General features: G+C 36.6%; 1 protein-coding gene across 1 annotated transcript; it reads left to right on the top strand.

The window, feature by feature from the left end:
• Positions 1-3,682: 3,682 nt before the first annotated feature.
• Positions 3,683-5,680, top strand: LOC114256149 (transcription factor TCP7). The gene has a single exon (XM_028195756.2). The coding sequence runs from the start codon at positions 3,914-3,916 to the stop codon at positions 4,676-4,678; it is 765 nt and encodes a 254-aa protein (XP_028051557.1). The 5' UTR covers positions 3,683-3,913; the 3' UTR covers positions 4,679-5,680.
• The last annotated feature ends 12,323 nt before the right edge of the window (positions 5,681-18,003 follow it).

The raw sequence follows: 18,003 nt of genomic DNA, 5'->3' as shown, positions 1-18,003 counted from the left end.
ACAAAAATAAATAAATAAATTTCTAATCCCCTTACTATATTTCTAATACCATCTTCACCTCTTCCATCTTAATCCCCCTTCCAACCTCCATCTATATCACCTCTTCCATCCTAATCTCCTCCCCAACTCTACAAATAAACACAATATTAAATAACCCCACCTACATCTTGATCCTCTCCCATCTATTTGACCCCAAAACAAATGGGGCCATAGTGAATTGAAAAAGAGGATGGGTGGAGATGGATAACAATAGGGATAAGAGATAATTATTAACAGTGATAAAAAAAAAATTAAAGTTTTTAAAGTATTCCTTCTAACTAAACGATACAAATGAATATTTACAATTAATACTATTTTTTCTAATTGTTTTAAAAATAAACTCTAGATTTTTATGTTAAATAATTTGAACCAAGCATTAAAAAATTTAAAAAATAAAAGTTAAAAAAAAAAAAAACTGAAAGTAGAGAAAGAAAAACCTCAAAGCAATTAAAGTAATAATGTTGTAGTAATCAAATTTAATATCAATTTTTTTTAGGGTTGACTTTTTTTTAAGTTGGTCATCTCTATTTGTAAGAGCATTTGGACTTTGTAAGCCAATTTTGAGACTAAAATTTTGATAATTTAAATTGTTTATTTTTTAGAACTCATTGCATAAAGTATTCATATAAAAAATTAATATGATCGAATATCAGTAGTTATTTGTTTTAATCAAATTTATATTATAAAAAATAAATGATTATTTTTTAAATTATATTTTTCGTCTCTTAAAAAATGAACGATTTAAATTATTGAAATCAATAGCTTATCAATTTTAAATTCTTTCTCAAATTGAAATGACAACTCGAAAAAAGTTAAACTCTTTTTTTTAATCATTTAAGTCCTTGATTTAATATGTCATTTTTCTATGTATTATATTAATTAATGAAATAATAAAACATCAAATAATTTTTATAATTTGAGTAAGTGCAACTTTATTTGCAATAAGTTCATGTACTAGTAGTTTTATGATATGGGATTTGTGTGAACTCTCTTCCTTGGTTCTTTTGCCATACATGCCTATTTTGGAAAGATATTAAAAAGTAATTTTTTTTGGAGCATTGATAGAGACCCTTTCCAATCACCACCCCACCACCTCCACACATACGTGGCGGGTGGTGATTGAAGGAGAAGGAAAAGAAAAAGAAAAAAAATAGCAAAAGAAAAACTGGCCAATGAGAGGAAAAAAGGGTCAAATGGGTGGAAGGGAAAGGGGGTCTCAAACATTTTTGTTTTTTTTGCTTTTAACCAAATTTTTGACTTTTTTAGATAATTGATTTAGGAAGTTGATAAAAAGTTGCTTTTAATTTTTTTGATTAATATTTGTCTATGATATTAAATCACAATAAAATGATTAAATTGCACCCATTAATTTAAAATATTTACAATTTCACTCATGTAGCACATTTGGACTCATGAAGGGTAGAATTGTAATTTCACCAATAGCTAAAAACCAACTTCTCAAATGAAAAATAAAAATAAAAAAAACCAACTTTTAACTTTTGTTGTAAACTAAAAAAAAATGACAAAAAGCCAACTTCTCAAAATAGCCCACAATCCGACTAACCTACCTCGTTAACATCCTTAATTGAATTGGACTGAATCAATTCATCCATTTCAGTCTAGTTTTGTGATTTAGTTGAACTCTCTAGTTCTAGTTTTAAAACAAATTGAACCAAACTAATATATATACATATATATATATATATATATATAAACTTTTTTTTTGAGAAGTAAAAATTATCAGAGTACTATATAAATTTCAATATAGACGTGTGTTACCATTATAAGGCCTATTTTGAAAAGTTAAAAGTTAAGTTTTTGATATTTTTTTAAAAAACGTATAAAAAAATAGAGAAATAATAATGTGATTCAAAAAATTTAAAAACTAAAAAACTAACTATTAATCCATATCCCAAAATAGGTCTAAGTTAGTTTCTCATCAATATATGAAGATTTTCATAAACAATTAAATTTTATATTGAGAAAAAATTATCTAAATAAGTAGTCTTGAGAAAACAATAATAATAATAATATAAAGATAGATTCTAAGGGTTGTCTTAGAAAGTAAATAATAATAATAATAATAATAATAAAATTTTTACTTGAGAAAACATATAAAAAATAAAGAGGTAATATAATTTAAACAGATTAATAAATTAATTTTTTTTACACTTTCTAAAATAGGCCTAAGAATTCAGAATGCAATCTTTGACACAGTAACGAGTGTTTTGGAAAGATGGGTAAAAATTGACTTTTTAATTTTTTTTGACTCTTTTAGTTTTTTTATATGAAAGATGATATGATTCAAAATAAATTAAAAATTGACTCTTGATTTTTTTATGATGTTCCCAAATGGCCCCTAAATTGATTAGTAACACTATATTGATGAAGATTGATACACTAAATTGATTGTTACCGGTAAATCACAATGGAGAAATAATTTAGAGATTGTGAATGAAAGTGGAAGGGGAAAGAAATCCTCAAAGAGCAAAATAATTACTTCATCTCAAACATTAGAGCATCCACAATAGACGTGTTAGTGATTGTGTTAGTGTCAGAGGCCAAATTTTAGTTAGTTACAGTAACGTTTGAATCTCACAATGGAAGTGTTAAGTAGTATATTAGTGGATTTTGTTAGTGTTAGGTGTTAACTTCTTTGTTAACCGTGGCTAGCTTTTTAGTCAGCGTGAGAGAGAGGGGAGAGGAAGAAAGGGACATGGGAAAGTGCCTTGGGGTCGTCCGACCGGTCATCTCCCCGGACATCCTGAACCTTCAAAAAAAAAAAAAATTTGCCTTTGACCGGTCAATCGACCGGTTGACCCACGGGACGACCTGCCCATTCTGCTATCTTCATCCTGTACCTTAACACATATTATTTATATATATAATACACACATTTAACACATATTATTTATATATTTAATACACATATTATTTATACTATTTTATTTATTATATATATATATATACACTTAACACATCCATTGCACCACACTCACTCTCTAAAATTAACAAACTTTTAACATACCTTAACACATATTTTTGGGCCCCACTTTTATTATTTTTTGTCATATAACGCATATTTTAACAAACAATTTCAGCTATTCCATTGTGGATGCCCTTAGTCTGTTATTTTATTTTTTGTTGTCTTAAAACATTAGTCTTTTTCCAAAAATTAATGATTAAAATAATATGAATTTGGAAAATGTTTGAGGGCCCTAATTTCTGTTGCTCAAATGGCTCAAATTTGTCAAAACGACGTCGTTTTGGAGATTTTGATGTTGTTTTGTACTCAAAACGACGTCGTTTTGGCAAATTCGAGCCATTTGAGCCACAGAAATTAGGGCCATCTATCATTGTTGTATGAATTTTATATTTATCCTTCTTTTAAATTTATTAAGAATACAAAAAAATATAATTATAACAATTGATACTTTTAAAATATAATAATTATATTATTAGAAGAAAGAAAAAAAAAAGGTTAAATTTCTTAAGAAGGACTATTGTTTTGGGAAGGAGAGAAATAATGGTATATTTGAGGGGGAATGTGTAATTAACCCAGAAGAAGAAAGAGAGAGTAGAGAGAGAGAATAAGCTGTGTTGGTGTAAGTATTTAGTAGTAATAAGTGGGACCCACCACCCATGTGCCCTCCTCCTGTCTCCACCAGCTCCTGCCGCTCAATGATTAGAGCTCTGTTTCCCACCCCCCTCCTCCTCCTCTCTACCACTCTCTCTCTCTCTCTCTCTAACACTCTCACACCCAATACACTTCCATCCATAGCTGCAAACGCTTATATCCAAATAATATCAGTTTGATCTCTTTGCCTATCTCTGTTTACAACTCCTCTCCAATAAAATTGGTTGAAGAAGACCCATGTCAACTTCAGACGGAGCAGCCAACGGCGTAATTAACGGCGCAATTATTGAGCAGCAACGCCTCCAGCCGCCTGGAAACGGCGCTCTATCTGTCAAGAAGCCGCCGGCGAAAGACCGACACAGCAAAGTCGACGGCCGAGGGCGCCGCATCCGCATGCCGATCATCTGCGCCGCCAGGGTCTTCCAGCTCACTCGCGAGCTGGGCCACAAGTCCGACGGCCAGACCATCGAGTGGCTCCTCCGCCAAGCCGAGCCATCTATCATCGCCGCCACCGGCACCGGCACAACTCCGGCAAGCTTCTCCACCGTCTCAGTCTCCGTCAGAAACTCCTCCAATTCCTCAATCTCCGCCGCGCTCGATCAGAAGCCATCTCAGCCGTTGATCACTCCGACGCCGTTTATCCTCGGGAAGCGACTCCGCTCCGACGACGATTCTGTCGACGGCGGCGGCAAAGACGACGTTGCCGCGGCCGCTGCAGTAGTGGGCCCAGCCGGTGGCTTCTGGGCTCTACCGGCTCGGCCGGACTTCGGCCAGGTATGGAGTTTCGCGGCGGCGCCACCGGAGATGGTGGTTCCTTCACCGGCCATGGCGTCGCAGGCTTCGTTTTCTGGAAGGTTCCTTCAGCAACAACCTATGGGGGAAGCTTCGGCTGCCAGGGTTGGGAATTATCTCCCGATAGCTCAGGGGCATCTCAATTTGCTCGCTTCGTTGTCTGGTGCACCATCGGGGTCTTCGGGAAGGAGAGAAGATGATCAGCGCTAAGCTTGAAATGAATTGAAATTTGGGTGATTGTTGTTGATATATGTGTATGTCGTTTTAATTTGTATGTGTGAAGATATGAGAAATTTGTTAGTAATCTAGGGTTAGGGTTTTAGGTTTTCAGTGAGTGTTTTTGGGGGGAGGGGGAATAATTAGGGTTTGTGCAACTTGACCTATTAGATTTTAGGGTTTTACCGCTTCGTTTCAATGCATTCTATCACTAGGGTTTTTAGAGTCCATTTGTTTAAGTCTTGGGTCTTTTTGGAGGAGAGGGGGAGAGAACGATGAATTCATGACTGAATTTGGGAGGAATTTTCAGAAATTTGGCTCAAATTGATGTTGGATTTTGGGAATTGGTACAATCCATGAAGGTGGGTTATTTTGAGAAACTAGGGCTTTTGTTTCAAATGGACATTTTGCTCTCTGTTTCTGGCGAAACCACGGTTGGTTTCCTCTGAATTGAGTTTGTGGCATGTTGAAAAATGATGATTGTGAATTGGGTTTGAAGAATTGTTCAAAGTATCCAACTTGATTGCTGTAGAGACATCCAATTTCTCTGTAATTTGGTCTTTAAGCTTGGTAATTGCATTATAATTAAGATGCTGAATGATGGGTTCTTGGAAGTGATAATGCTAGCTTTGTTTGGATGAGCTTATTTGCAAAGATGATTAGATATTGTGCTTTATATACTGCAAGTTTTGGGTAATTGGCAGAGAGGTTGATGGATGCTTTTAGTTTCTGCGCTCGCTTTGGTACTGTGGCAAATTGTTTGTTGCTCTCTCTTCCGCTTTTGCTGTCTAAGTATGTAGAATGCTCTCAAAGAGGCTGCTGTGTGATGAATGGAAAGGGCTTCGGTTCTTCTCCGTAAGATCTATGTCTTGAATTTTTATGGGTATTTATCATAGACATTTCTTATATTTGTCTGCGTGAAAATAATTTGTATGTAAGTGGATTGTTTTTGGGTGACTATGGTGTGAATAAAAAGCCCACCTGTTTTCTCATTCACTGCTCAAATCTTTCATTTGTGTGCCATTTCCTTCTGCTTATTGTACGTATAAACCTATTTAGTGACACATTATTATGTTTGTTTGAGTTGACTGGTACTCTTTTTGCAGTTTATCCCTTGTTCAGTGATTATTGGAATATGTTGATCCTATCAGTTTCTTTGTGCTTTGTGTAGTTTTGATCATCGTAGTGATGTCTTATATTAGGGAATATTTCTACATTTCTTGCCAATAATCAATAAACTAAACTACTGCTTTATACAATTGAGTACTATAATGGTTGGTTATCATTTTATGAACAACTCAAGAGTTATTTGAACTAAAACTGCATTGTTTTCATTTTGGTATATTTTAATTATCTTTCAGGGATAGGTTGGGTTTTCCTTGAATGGAGGTAAGGAGTGTGTATCCACTCAGAATTATTCGGTGTGTTTGGTTTCAATTTTTTAAAAATTGAGTTTTTTATTTTTTCATATTTTTTTTGTTTTTAGTGAATATTTTTAAAATTTTAAATAATTTTTTTATTTTTTTAGATGCACCTTAAATGTATTTAAATAGTAAAATATTTGTGAATATTTTAAAAAATTAATAAATACACAAAAATATAAAAAATGTATTGAATTTTTATATATGTTTTTGTATTTTTGGTATTTAGTAAATTTTTTTAAAATTTTCTTCACAAATTTATACTTTTTAAATGTATTTATGTTATCAATAATGTTTGAGAGTTTTAATTTAAGAGCTCTAATGGTAGGTCTCACATGATGATGTGATGTTTTAGTTTGCTTTTCTTTTTTTTTCTTTTCTTTTCTTTTTGCTTGACACCTCACTAGAGCTCTGTTATTAGAGTTCTCTACCACTACCCAAAACGAATAAAGTAAAATTTTCTGAAAAGTAAATGCTGAAAACTGAAACTGAATAGAGTGATTGATGTTCTTTTTGTTTTGTGATTGTAACAATTGAATGCTCTACTGTTTAACTATATTTTCCTTTGAAAACGGAAATGAAAGTCTATCAGGGTTAACAACATTCTCTTTGAAAGAATTTGAAACTGCTTCTGCCTTCTATTCGGTGCAGTCTGCTATATTTCTTCTTATTTCTGTTTTACATCTTTCCTGAATTTGAATTTGAAATTGATTTGAGCATTAAAGAGTAGGTAACCCACTTTCCTGACTTCATTTCTATTGCATTCTATCTCATATAATCACATTCTGTTATGCAATATTTGAGAATTACAGTCAATACCTCATCAGTGGTAGGTCCGGGAGAGCGGTGGATTTCTAGTTTGCTTTCCAGAAACACAGGCATTAGTTTACTTCTGGTAGCTCATACATGCTCAAAGCCTACCCTGCATAGTATAGAGTTTGTATATTACCAATTCAATCCAAGTTTTCTGGTTGGTAAGGTGACATTTATTTGAGATGTTGAGAGCATTTGGTCCTTTTGTTTGTTTCATTGGTGGCAACTCATTTTCTCTTGACTTATTGTGAATGTTTTCTTCTTCATTTTTTGCCGATTTTGTTGACTTAGTAATTAGTATTTTATCATATAACGATACATAGATTAGGACTTCTTTTTCTACTTGATGTAACTAATTTTGCTAGGAATTTTTTTGCCTTGCGCTTAATAAAACTGATTAGTTCTAAGAAGTAAGTTATACTATGGCCTTGCAGGAATTTTTTATTTTATTTTTGGCAAACAAATAAGAGAAGTTGATTGATAAAAAGATAAAACTAGGGGACAATAACGATACAAAAAAAGATAATAGAAAAGAAACAAAGGAAACATAGAGTTCTAAGGCAGCAAAAAAAGTCCAGCTTACAACTGTCAGCAAGCCTGGCAACATATAACATAAGTACATAATTCTCCCCAATCTCTTTAGGGCTGGTTAGCAAAATTAGTGCCTAAGCTTGTGCTTTTTCTTGGGTCGAATTGGATCGGCCTAGTGTTGAAAGGCTTAGACCTAGGTCCTATTGAAGCCCTATCTAGCCTCCGCACGTCTTGACCTGATATAATCGGTTGACAATCAAATTTAATTCAATCCAAAAAAAGACCCCCACCGGATTAAACTTGTGCAATTGCTCATCCAACGGCTTAAACTTGTGCATATTTATATGTTTTTTTTATTTTTGTCGGCTTAAACTTGTGCTTATTTATATATATATATATATTTTTTTTTTTGTCGGGCTCACGGGTCGCCTCGCACAGATCAATGGATGGGCATTATTCAAGCTAGTCCAACCCACTCGATGTATGCCTTTAGGCAACCAAAAAAAAAAAAAAAAAAACTGATGGGCTAATTGGGCCTGGGTTAGGCCACAGGCCTTTAATCTAAATGATAACTTTTACTGACGAGGTTTGGATAAAGTTAAATGATGACTTTTACTGATGAGGATTTGATAGAATTTCACACGGATAAATTATAATTAAATGACCATAGAATTATTAGAACCTTAATCCATATCAATGAAGAAAATTAAAGTTCGGCTTCATAAATGCGATCAAATAATTTACCTTTATTAGTTGCAAATATCACTGTTATACCGAAATTATGTCTTGTCAAAATTTCATTGGCAAATGACATCCTCGTCGTGAGTGGGGATATAATGATAATGTTTGTAGAAGAAGAATAAAAAGTTGGCAACGCTGTTATCATCATTCAATTCCAAAAAATTGTACTTTCTTTCATATGTAAAAACGATTTGTCTGGGCCCCAAAAGGCAATAATCTCGTGGAAGACAAAGGGACTCATCTTTAAAAAGTTAAAGATTATTTGCTATTTTGGACCATTTAAGAGGACTTCATTTCTGCATTAGATGCATGAAATAGCTTTAAAAAAAAAAAAAAAAAAAAAAAAAAAAAAAATGGCAGTTGATAGAGGTCAGAGTAACTCTAAATTTTAATTACGAAAATAGAAGAGAAAAATAAGTTCTATATAAAATACAAAAAAAAAAAAAATAGCATTCATCTAAATTTTAGATTTCATTAAGAATTGGGCCCTGCTTATCATTGTGGTAAGATCCACTCTCTCTATGCATGAAATAATAAATCGAATGTTACAAGTTGAGTTTTTTTAGAGAGAATAAAACATGTCATTATTTTAACACAATTTTTTCTAAAATCAAGCAATATTAAATTTAATTCTCTTTTTTGTTTTTGATTTTTTTTTTTTTTTTTTTTTTTTGGTAATTGTGTCTTTAAAACACATACTTCAATTAATTCTTTTAAAATCATATTTTTAAAACACGATGTTACTAGGGAGTAATTCCTTTTAGGTTTTTTTTAAAATATCACATTGGTAGTGTCTGTCTACTAGTAAGAGATTGTAATGACATATAAAATTAAAAATAATTTTAAAAGATCACAAAAACATCATTGGTCAAATACATATCCTCTCCTAGTGTTTAATGTTATGGGAAGACTAGATAATTCTCTAATTTCTCATTACACCTACTCTTTTCCACTACCACTACCATTGCCTCCTCTTCAGTACCACCACTCCACGCGATTAGGCACTACACTACTGCTCAATCCCTCTTCGCTCTAGCCTTTACCTATCTCAACTTCTTTCACATCTCCTTCGTTTCCCTCTCTACCACTTTTTTGTAAAACCCAACCCATTCTCTCCTCCCCTCATTATCCACCTCTACTCCCAAAGCCCTTCTACCACCCCTCTGCAACCCCTACCCCTTTTATCATTTCCTATCACTCCTTTAGATATGAAATTCTTAGCCTCTCTAATTTTCCCCTACTACCCATTCACCCATATTTGAAACCTTTAGCCCTTTTCCTACCTCCGTACCACCCCTCTCTAGAATTGTAATTCCCACCCCCATTCTCACTTTTAGATATGTCTTTTCTCTCCTCAATGACGATTACCGTGACTTTTTCTATTCCCTTTTAATAACAACTGCTGCTGCAACCACCCACCACCTTGAATCCATATGCTAAAGAGAGAGGAGAAATGAAATGGAAAAATAATAGAGAGAGAAAGAGGACAAAAAGAAGAGTTGTAAGGAGAAATTACGAGATTTGGAACAATAGAATTGAAAAAAATTATAAAACGTAAAATAAATAAATAAATATAATGAGAAAATGATATAATAATTAGACCAAATTATTGAGCAAATATAATTACCCATAGCTCTAATATGAGAAAAAATATTGGTTGGTCTTGAAGCGCCATGTGATCATATATCACACTAATCACAATTCACTATATTTTTTATATTATCTAATCATCCAACACAAATTTATAAATCCTATCATTTTCATCAATTACAACACTATTAAAATATCATATAGTGATACTCCAAGACAAACCAACAACATCTCCTAATATGATCCCCAATATGGGAAAATTATGAAATCATTGCTTTCCTTTACTGCACTTCTCTGTCTTTTTTAACTGAAAATGGCGCGGCCGACTCGGCCCACTTTGGTGGGAACCCAACCCGGATAACACGGGTTCCATAAAGCCATTTTACGATATCCCTACCCTGAGCCCTAAGGAAGTTATAGGGGTAGGCTTGGGCCTGTGGGCTTTCTCAATGTTTCATGGTTTTGTTTTTTTTTTAAGTTCTAATATATTTTAATTTTTGTAGCATTAAATAGTGAGTGGAATATTATAGCATTGCAGCTCAATTAATTTTTTATTATTTTTTTATTTTTTATAGCTTAACCAAAAATATATGTATAACTTGGTATCAATTGCCCCGACTACAACCTTCACTAATGCTTATGTTTGGTTTAATTTCTACAAATTTGTTTTAGAAAATTTTTATAAAAAAATTTAAAATTAATTTGATTAAAAAATAAATAAATAAATACTTATCATTTTTATATAATTTTATATTTTGAAAAGGTCGAAAATAGTTTTAAAATATTTTTTTAATGTTTATTTTTATTAATCTAATTTTATTTTTCAATAAAAATTCTTTCTTTTTTTTCTTCCTTCTGAAAGTCAAACGAAACATGACAAATTATGTAACTTATGGAGATGATTTATGATTTATGTTTTTATTTTATTTTAAGATTTTGTTACAAAATTTAGTATAACTTATATTTACTATTTAGGATTATTTACACAGACACCTCATGAACTATTAAAAAATATGACTTTGATCCTCTAAATTATAAAATCATATAAATAGATCCCTTAAATTATTAGTGTGTTTCACTTTGACTCCTCTCGTTAAAGAGTCTAATTTGTAGTTTTTATAGTTTAGGAGCGTTATTTGTACGTTTTTATAGTTTGAGGGCCTTTTTGTATATTTTTATAATTTAGATAGTCAAAATGATACTTATTAATAGTTATGGAGTCTCAGTGTAAATAATTCTATTTGTAAAGGAAAATTAATTTAAATTAGTTAAAGAAATTGATTATGAAGAAGCCGTAGGTAAATGTTTTTAAATTTCATACAGCTTATGCAATTCCAAAAAATAAATTAAATTAAATTAAATTAAAAAAATTTAAAAATTAAAATGCTTTTTAATTATTAATTTTTTTTTTTGAATTTATTACACTTTATATTCCTAAAATATCATTAAATAATCTATTTAGTTCCTAAACTATCGATTGAAAATAATAAGTGCTTAAAGTATATGAATCAAAATCTAATTTGCCTTTAGACTATCGATTGAATCTATTAAATCCTAAACTATTAATTCAAATATATTCAGTCTTTAAAAAATTTACAAAAAAAAAAACAATATAAGTCTATAAGTATCATAAATTAGTAAAAGACCCTATCTGAGAGGGTAATTTATATGCATAAACTGGGCCGAGCTAGGTCCATTTGGTTTAGGTATTGGGCCGAGCTAAGTAGACTCCTCAGTTCGTAGGGGTGCCCTTGCAGCCGAGCTAAGAGCTTTTATAGCTCGGTTTTGAATTGTACAGATATCAGTCCATGGACTGGAGCATATTGGCTAGATATAAATAGCAACCCGGACAGGGGTATATTTGTAGCACACCGGATTGAAGGTTATCTCGGTCAAATACCACCTTGGTTCTGTCCAGCGTGAAGCAAGACCAGGCTAGCTCGGTTAAGTATACTACCGAGCTAAGGCAGGAGGTTTGAGCAATCTCACTTGGTTGGTAGTGAGTAAGGAGTTATCAGGATGTCATTATCCTTTGAAATGTGATTCCTATGAGGACTCTTATAAAGAGAATTGGAGTCCTACTAGGATTGTGCCAGGAAGAATCTATAAAAGCTCATACCAGGACCTATGTATAGGTATCACAATTTATACTCTCGAATACACAGAATTTTTGTCTATTGTCTACTTGCTGACTTAAGCATCGGAGAGGTTTCCGGCACATACCCGCCGGCTAGCTCACGTTTGTGTTTTCAGGTAACAAAGCAACGATGTTTGAAGGAGTGCAAACTTGATCAACAGGATTATACGAGAAGATTATTTCGTGCTCGTACAATTGGTGCCGTCTGTGGGAAGCAATCACAAAAAAAAACCTCTTGATTAAGTTTTCTTTCAACTGATTTCAATGGCGCACAATGAAGATTTACCACACTCTACTACTGATGGGAAAACCCCAGAGAGGGGCAGGAGGCGCGAAGGCTTGTCTTTTATCCCGTCCATAGCAGAGTTAGATCCCCAACGACGGAACCCGCAGAGGGACGCACGGGAAAGACGGGGCTTCAGTCATCGTCACTTCTCAAAACCCTGAAAGGCAGATGCGGAGGTTGGATCCTCAGGTTCTAGAAGATCGGGTAAAAGAGTAAGATGAATTGATACGGAGGATGGCGGCAGATATGGAGACAATGAAGCGCCAAATAAAAGGCCAAGGGGTGGCAACACAAAATGAGGGCAAAGGCAACACACGCTCTACCACTCAGAAGATCGTGACAAACAAGTTATACCATCACAAGCTGAAAGTAGAAGCCTCAGGTCAGGCGATACACAATCAAGGACTTCCAGGACTCGTTACTCCAGATCTGAAAGAACGAGGACTGAAAGGTCTTACACGGAGGGAAGCAATTATCGGCCCTCGCATTCGCACCAAACGATATTTAGGCACATAGAGTTGCTTAGGTCGACAGACCTGCGGACAGTGCTTAAGGAAAGGACTCGAAGGAAAGAAGACACTCAGGCTCGTGACCCCCGCAGAGTCTTCGCACTACAACGATTGGCTCCTAGAACACATGGGAGTGTCGAGGTTGGAATGCCAGAGCCGCGCCTTGCCTATGAACCAGCAGAAAAAGCGTTACCAAGGTTGCAAAGCTCGTCGTTCGTTCCGGCGATAAAGAATGCACCATTACCCTCCGGTTTCCACCAGTCCAAATTCACTATTCATGAGGGGAAGTCAGACCCCTACATGCACTTGAGCTACTTTCGCCAGGTTATTGTAGTGTATCGGTGAAACGAGGCTCTAATGTGTATCATGCTCCCTTCTAGCCTTGGCAACCTGGGTTTAACATGGTTTGAAAGGTTTCCAGAAGGTAACATAGCTTCATGGGCGTAACTAGCAGAAGCATTTGTGACCAGATTTAGAACGAACACCAAGAAACCCATGGAGATTGACCAGCTTCTCTCCATAGACATAGGCAAGAAGGAAACATTGAGATCTTACAATAACCGGTATTGGAGATTGATCAACTTCTCTCCATAGACATAGGCGATAAGGACACATTGAGATTTTACAATAACCAGTATTGGGAGACTTTTAATCAGATTGGAGATTGCCCCACAAACCTAATTATCGCACAATATAAACGAGATTTGTCGGCTGGCAATAAATTGAGGGATTCAATGACAATGACTCCACCCCTCACAATGGAGGCCCTAATGGAAAGAGTGCATCAGCATATCTGGGTAGAAGAAGATGTCGCACGCACCAAAGCAAAAGCCAGCACAATAGCGATGTCAGACAGAAAACCTGCTGCAAAAGTAAACACGGTTGGGCGAGAAGAACAACCAAGCAAGAATTGGCAAGGCAAATGATCCAACGGAGAGGACTCCCAAGCAAGGAAGTTGATAGTTCGCACTGCCATCACCACAGTATTTAATAAACCTATCTATCGGATTCTTAACGAGATACGCAACGAACCCTTCGTTCGGCGGCAAGCCAAGTTGGGAGAAATGCAAAGGGGCTACGATGATAGGTATCGTTACACCTTCCATGATGAAAAGGGGCACCAAACTGAAAATTGTATGCCATTGAGGCAACATCTGGAGAAGATAGTGGCCGCAGGCCACTTGGACCAGTATATAGAGGGGGGAACACAGTCGGCTCCCCAGGACCACAACTGGCCGGATGGGATGCCGGTCGACGATCCACTCTAAGGTATAATCAACGTAATTCATGGGATCATTGAACCTGAATGGGTATATGAGCTCAAAGGGATGATTAAAAAAGCTGAGCACTTGAGAGAAGTACTAAGTGCACAACCTACCGTCAAAAGGGGAAAAACGGAGGCAACGAACATCTTCTCCTTTTCTAACAAAGACTTAGCAAGGTTACAATGCCCTCACAACGGCGCACTGGTGGTTACTTTGTGCGTCAAGAACTTCGACATCAAGAGAATCCTAATTGACCGAGGGAGCTCCTGCGAGATAATGTACTACAAGACCTTCAAGCAACTAAAATTGGAGAACAGAGACTTGGCACCCGCAATATCTCCCTTAGTTGGCTTTAACCCAATGCCAGAATGGCCGATGGACAAGATAGTTCTGCCAGTCAAGGCAGGAACAATGACGAAACATGTGAAATTTTGGGTATTAAAAGTTCCTTCCACTTACAACATAATCTTGGAAAGAGCATGGTTGTATACCATGCGATCGGTGGCATCAACCTACCATCAGGTATTACGGTTCCCCAACGAAACCAGAGTGATTGAAAAAGTCTTAGGGGATCAAATCATGTCAAAACAGTGCTTCGTTACAGTAAATGGCAGCCGGGCTGCAAAAGGGTTTATATAGATGGTCGAAGAGCTAGAAAGCAACAAATTGTTCGCAAATGTCAGCAAAATAACCAAACAGAAGGCAGTGGAAGACTTGGTAGAGGTACCGATAGATGAAAAAATCCAGAAAAGTTCTTTTTACTCGGCTCGTCTCTGTCCAACACTGAGAGAATAGAGATCATGGAATTTTTTACCTTTAACATCGAAGTGTTCACTTGGATGCCGTATGACATGACTAGCATTGACCCCAATTTCATCTGCCATCAGCTCAATGTCTATCCAACTGCCAGACAAATTATACAGCGAACTCACCGATCGGCACTCTACAACGCAGAGATAGTGGCGGAGGAAGTGGGAAACTTGCTGGAAGTAGGGGCAATCAAATAAGTACACTATCCCAGGTGGATTTCCAACACTATAGTGGTGCCAAAAAAAAAAAGCAAATGGCGCGTCTGCGTGGACTACAAAACAATTAACAAAGCATGCCCGAAAGACAGCTTTCCCCTACCACGAATAGACCAACTAGTGGACCTAACAACAGGGCATAACCGACTTAGCTTTCTTGATACGTATCGTGGTTACCATCAGATCACTATATATAAACCAGATAATGAGGTCACGTCCTTTACAACTCCCAAAGAACTATATTGCTACAAGGTCATGCCATTTGGCCTAAAAAATGTAGGGACTACATTCCAATGGATAATCACCAAAATGTTTGAACCATTGTTAGGCAGAACAATGGAGGCTTACATAGATGATATGGTGATCAAAAGCAGAAATGAGGGGGACCATCTCAAGGACCTAGATGAGATGTTTCAAATTTTGAAGTCTCACAAGTTGCAATTGAACGCATCTAAGTGCGCATTCGGCGTGGGGTCAGGCAAATTCCTAGGCTTTCTAGTGACCAACCGGGGTATAGAAGTTGACCCCTCTCAGATCAAAGCCATCTAAGATCTTGAGAGGCCCAACACAGTAAAATAGGTGCAACATCTCACTGGCCTAACAGCCACACTAAACCGATTTATAAGTCGGTCGTCAGACAGGTGTCGACCGTTCTTCCAGGCACTGAAGGCCAAGTTTGAGTGGGATGATGAATGTGACCGCGCCCTGGAAAGCTCGAAAAACTACATGACCTCTCCTCCGTTGTTAGTGACCCAAGTACCAGGAGAGGAGCTCTTTTTGTACCTAGCAGTTTGCCAGCATGCAGTTAGCGTAGTGTTGGTAAGAGTTGAAGGAATACAACACTTTGCTGGGCGCTGAAATAAGGTACCTGCAGTTGGAAAAGTTGGCCTTAGCCTTGATGATGGCTTCAAGAAAATTGTCGCACTACTTCTATGCCAACACCGTGATTGTCTTAACGGCCTTCCCCTTAAAAGCCTTGTTTGAGATGACGGATTTTTCTGGACGAATCTTGAAGTGGACAGTGGAGATGAGGTAGTTCGACATTAAGTTTCAACCAAGAACTGCAATAAAGGCCCAAGCTTTGGCAGACTTCGTGGCCGAGTTCGCACCAGGAAGTCATCGTGTTTACCCAATCGACTTGACCGAGGCAACTGAAAGAATGAAAGAGAAAGAAGAAGGAACAAACCGTAGCACTGCCAGCAAGAACTCACCCAAAAGTAAAGTCTTGAGACAGTCAAACAGTGAGGATCAAAGTCCGCGACAGACAATAACTTGGAAAAAGGCATCAGCAACGCCCTTAATCCCAAGACATCATTAGATCCCTCTACTTGCTGGAAGCTATTTGTCAGAGAGATGTGGAAACTCTTCGTAGATGGAGCATTCAACAAGCACGGCGCAGGACTTGGCATAGTCCTCATCTCACCGAATAGCTGAACAATTGAACAGGCAGTCAACCTTGGCTTCCCAACATCCAACAACGAGGCGGAGTATGAAACATTGCTAGCAAGTTTGAAATCAGCACTTCGCATGAAGGCCACCGAGCTGATGGTGTACAGTGACTCCCAACTGGTAGTCAACCAGATTTCGGGCGACTACGAGGCAAAGGATGATAAAATGGCTAAGTACTAAGAGTTGGTCAGAAATGAGATCATGAAGTTCGAAGTAGTCTGGATAGAGCAAATCGGCCAAGAGGAAAATAGTAAAGTGGATGAGCTTGCCAGTTTTGCGTCAATAGTAGATACATCTATCCCACACCCACTATTGATTGACTTCTTACTTAGACCAAGTATTAAAGAGCCCAAAGTAGCCGAAGAATGTTGTGCCGAGCTAGGCCCTTCCTAGATGGATCCCATCATAGAATTTTTAAAAGATGGCATCTTAGCTGAAGAAAAAAAAAAACCAACAAAATTAGATAAAATCACAGCAATTTTGGCCTTCTCCATCACTAGCATTGTACAAAAAATCCTTCACAGGACCTTACTTAAAGTGTGCCCATCCCAATCAGGTTAATGCATTTTTGTTGAAATACACGAAGGCATTTGCAAAAGCCACTAAGGGGGAAAATCGCTGGCCTACCGAGGAATTTCACAAAGGTATTGGTGGCCGTACATACAAGCAGATTCAGAGAAATATGTCAAGAAATATGAGAAATGTTAGAAGTTCGCACATCAAATACATCAACCAACCAGAGAGCTTCTATCGTTGACCAGCCCGTGGCCCTTTACAATGTGGGGCCTGGATATAGTAGGACTACTCCTAACTGCGCCCGACAACAGAAAGTTCTTTCTCACAGCAACGGACTATTTTACAAAGTGGGTGGAGGCAAAAGCACTCGCATCCATAAAAGAAAAAGACGTCAATAAGTTCGTATGGCAGAACATCATAACTCGGTTCGGCATACCCAAGGCTTTAATATCCAACAACGACACTCAGTTTGATGGCAAAATCTTTAGGGACTTTTGCGAAGAATACAAAATAGAATTCTACAACTCTACACCGGTGTACCCCCAAGCTAATAGCCAGGTTGAGGCTTCCAAAAAAGTAGTCTTAGACGGTCTGAAGAAAAGGTTGGAATGAGCAAAAGGTAAGTGGATTGAGGAGCTTCTCCATGTTTTATAGGTCTACCGTACCACATCTCGGCGGTCAACTGGCGAAACACCTTTTTCATTGGCTTATGGCATAGAGGCAGTAATCCCACTAGAAGTGGGCCTCCCCACTATTAAAAGAGAGAATTTTGATACAAACTTAAATGGTAAGGCCATAGCCCTCGAACACGACCTTACAGAAGAAAGAAGAGAAAGGGTATTGGTATACGTTGCCTCTTATCAACAAGAGTTGTTCAGAAAATACAACAAAACAGTGCACCCAAGGCAATTCAAGATTGGAGATTAAGTACTATGCAAAGTAATAGGCAACACTTTGATACTTGGAGATGGCAAGCTAGGGCCTAATTGGGAAGGATCACACAAAGTGATTGGTTTAGCAGGAAAATGAGCATATC

Source organism: Camellia sinensis, chromosome 11 (genome assembly GCF_055761805.1).
Source record: "Camellia sinensis isolate YWXY chromosome 11, ASM5576180v1, whole genome shotgun sequence".
Classification (NCBI taxonomy): domain Eukaryota; kingdom Viridiplantae; phylum Streptophyta; class Magnoliopsida; order Ericales; family Theaceae; genus Camellia; species Camellia sinensis.
This window is presented reverse-complemented; position numbering and strand designations above follow the sequence as displayed.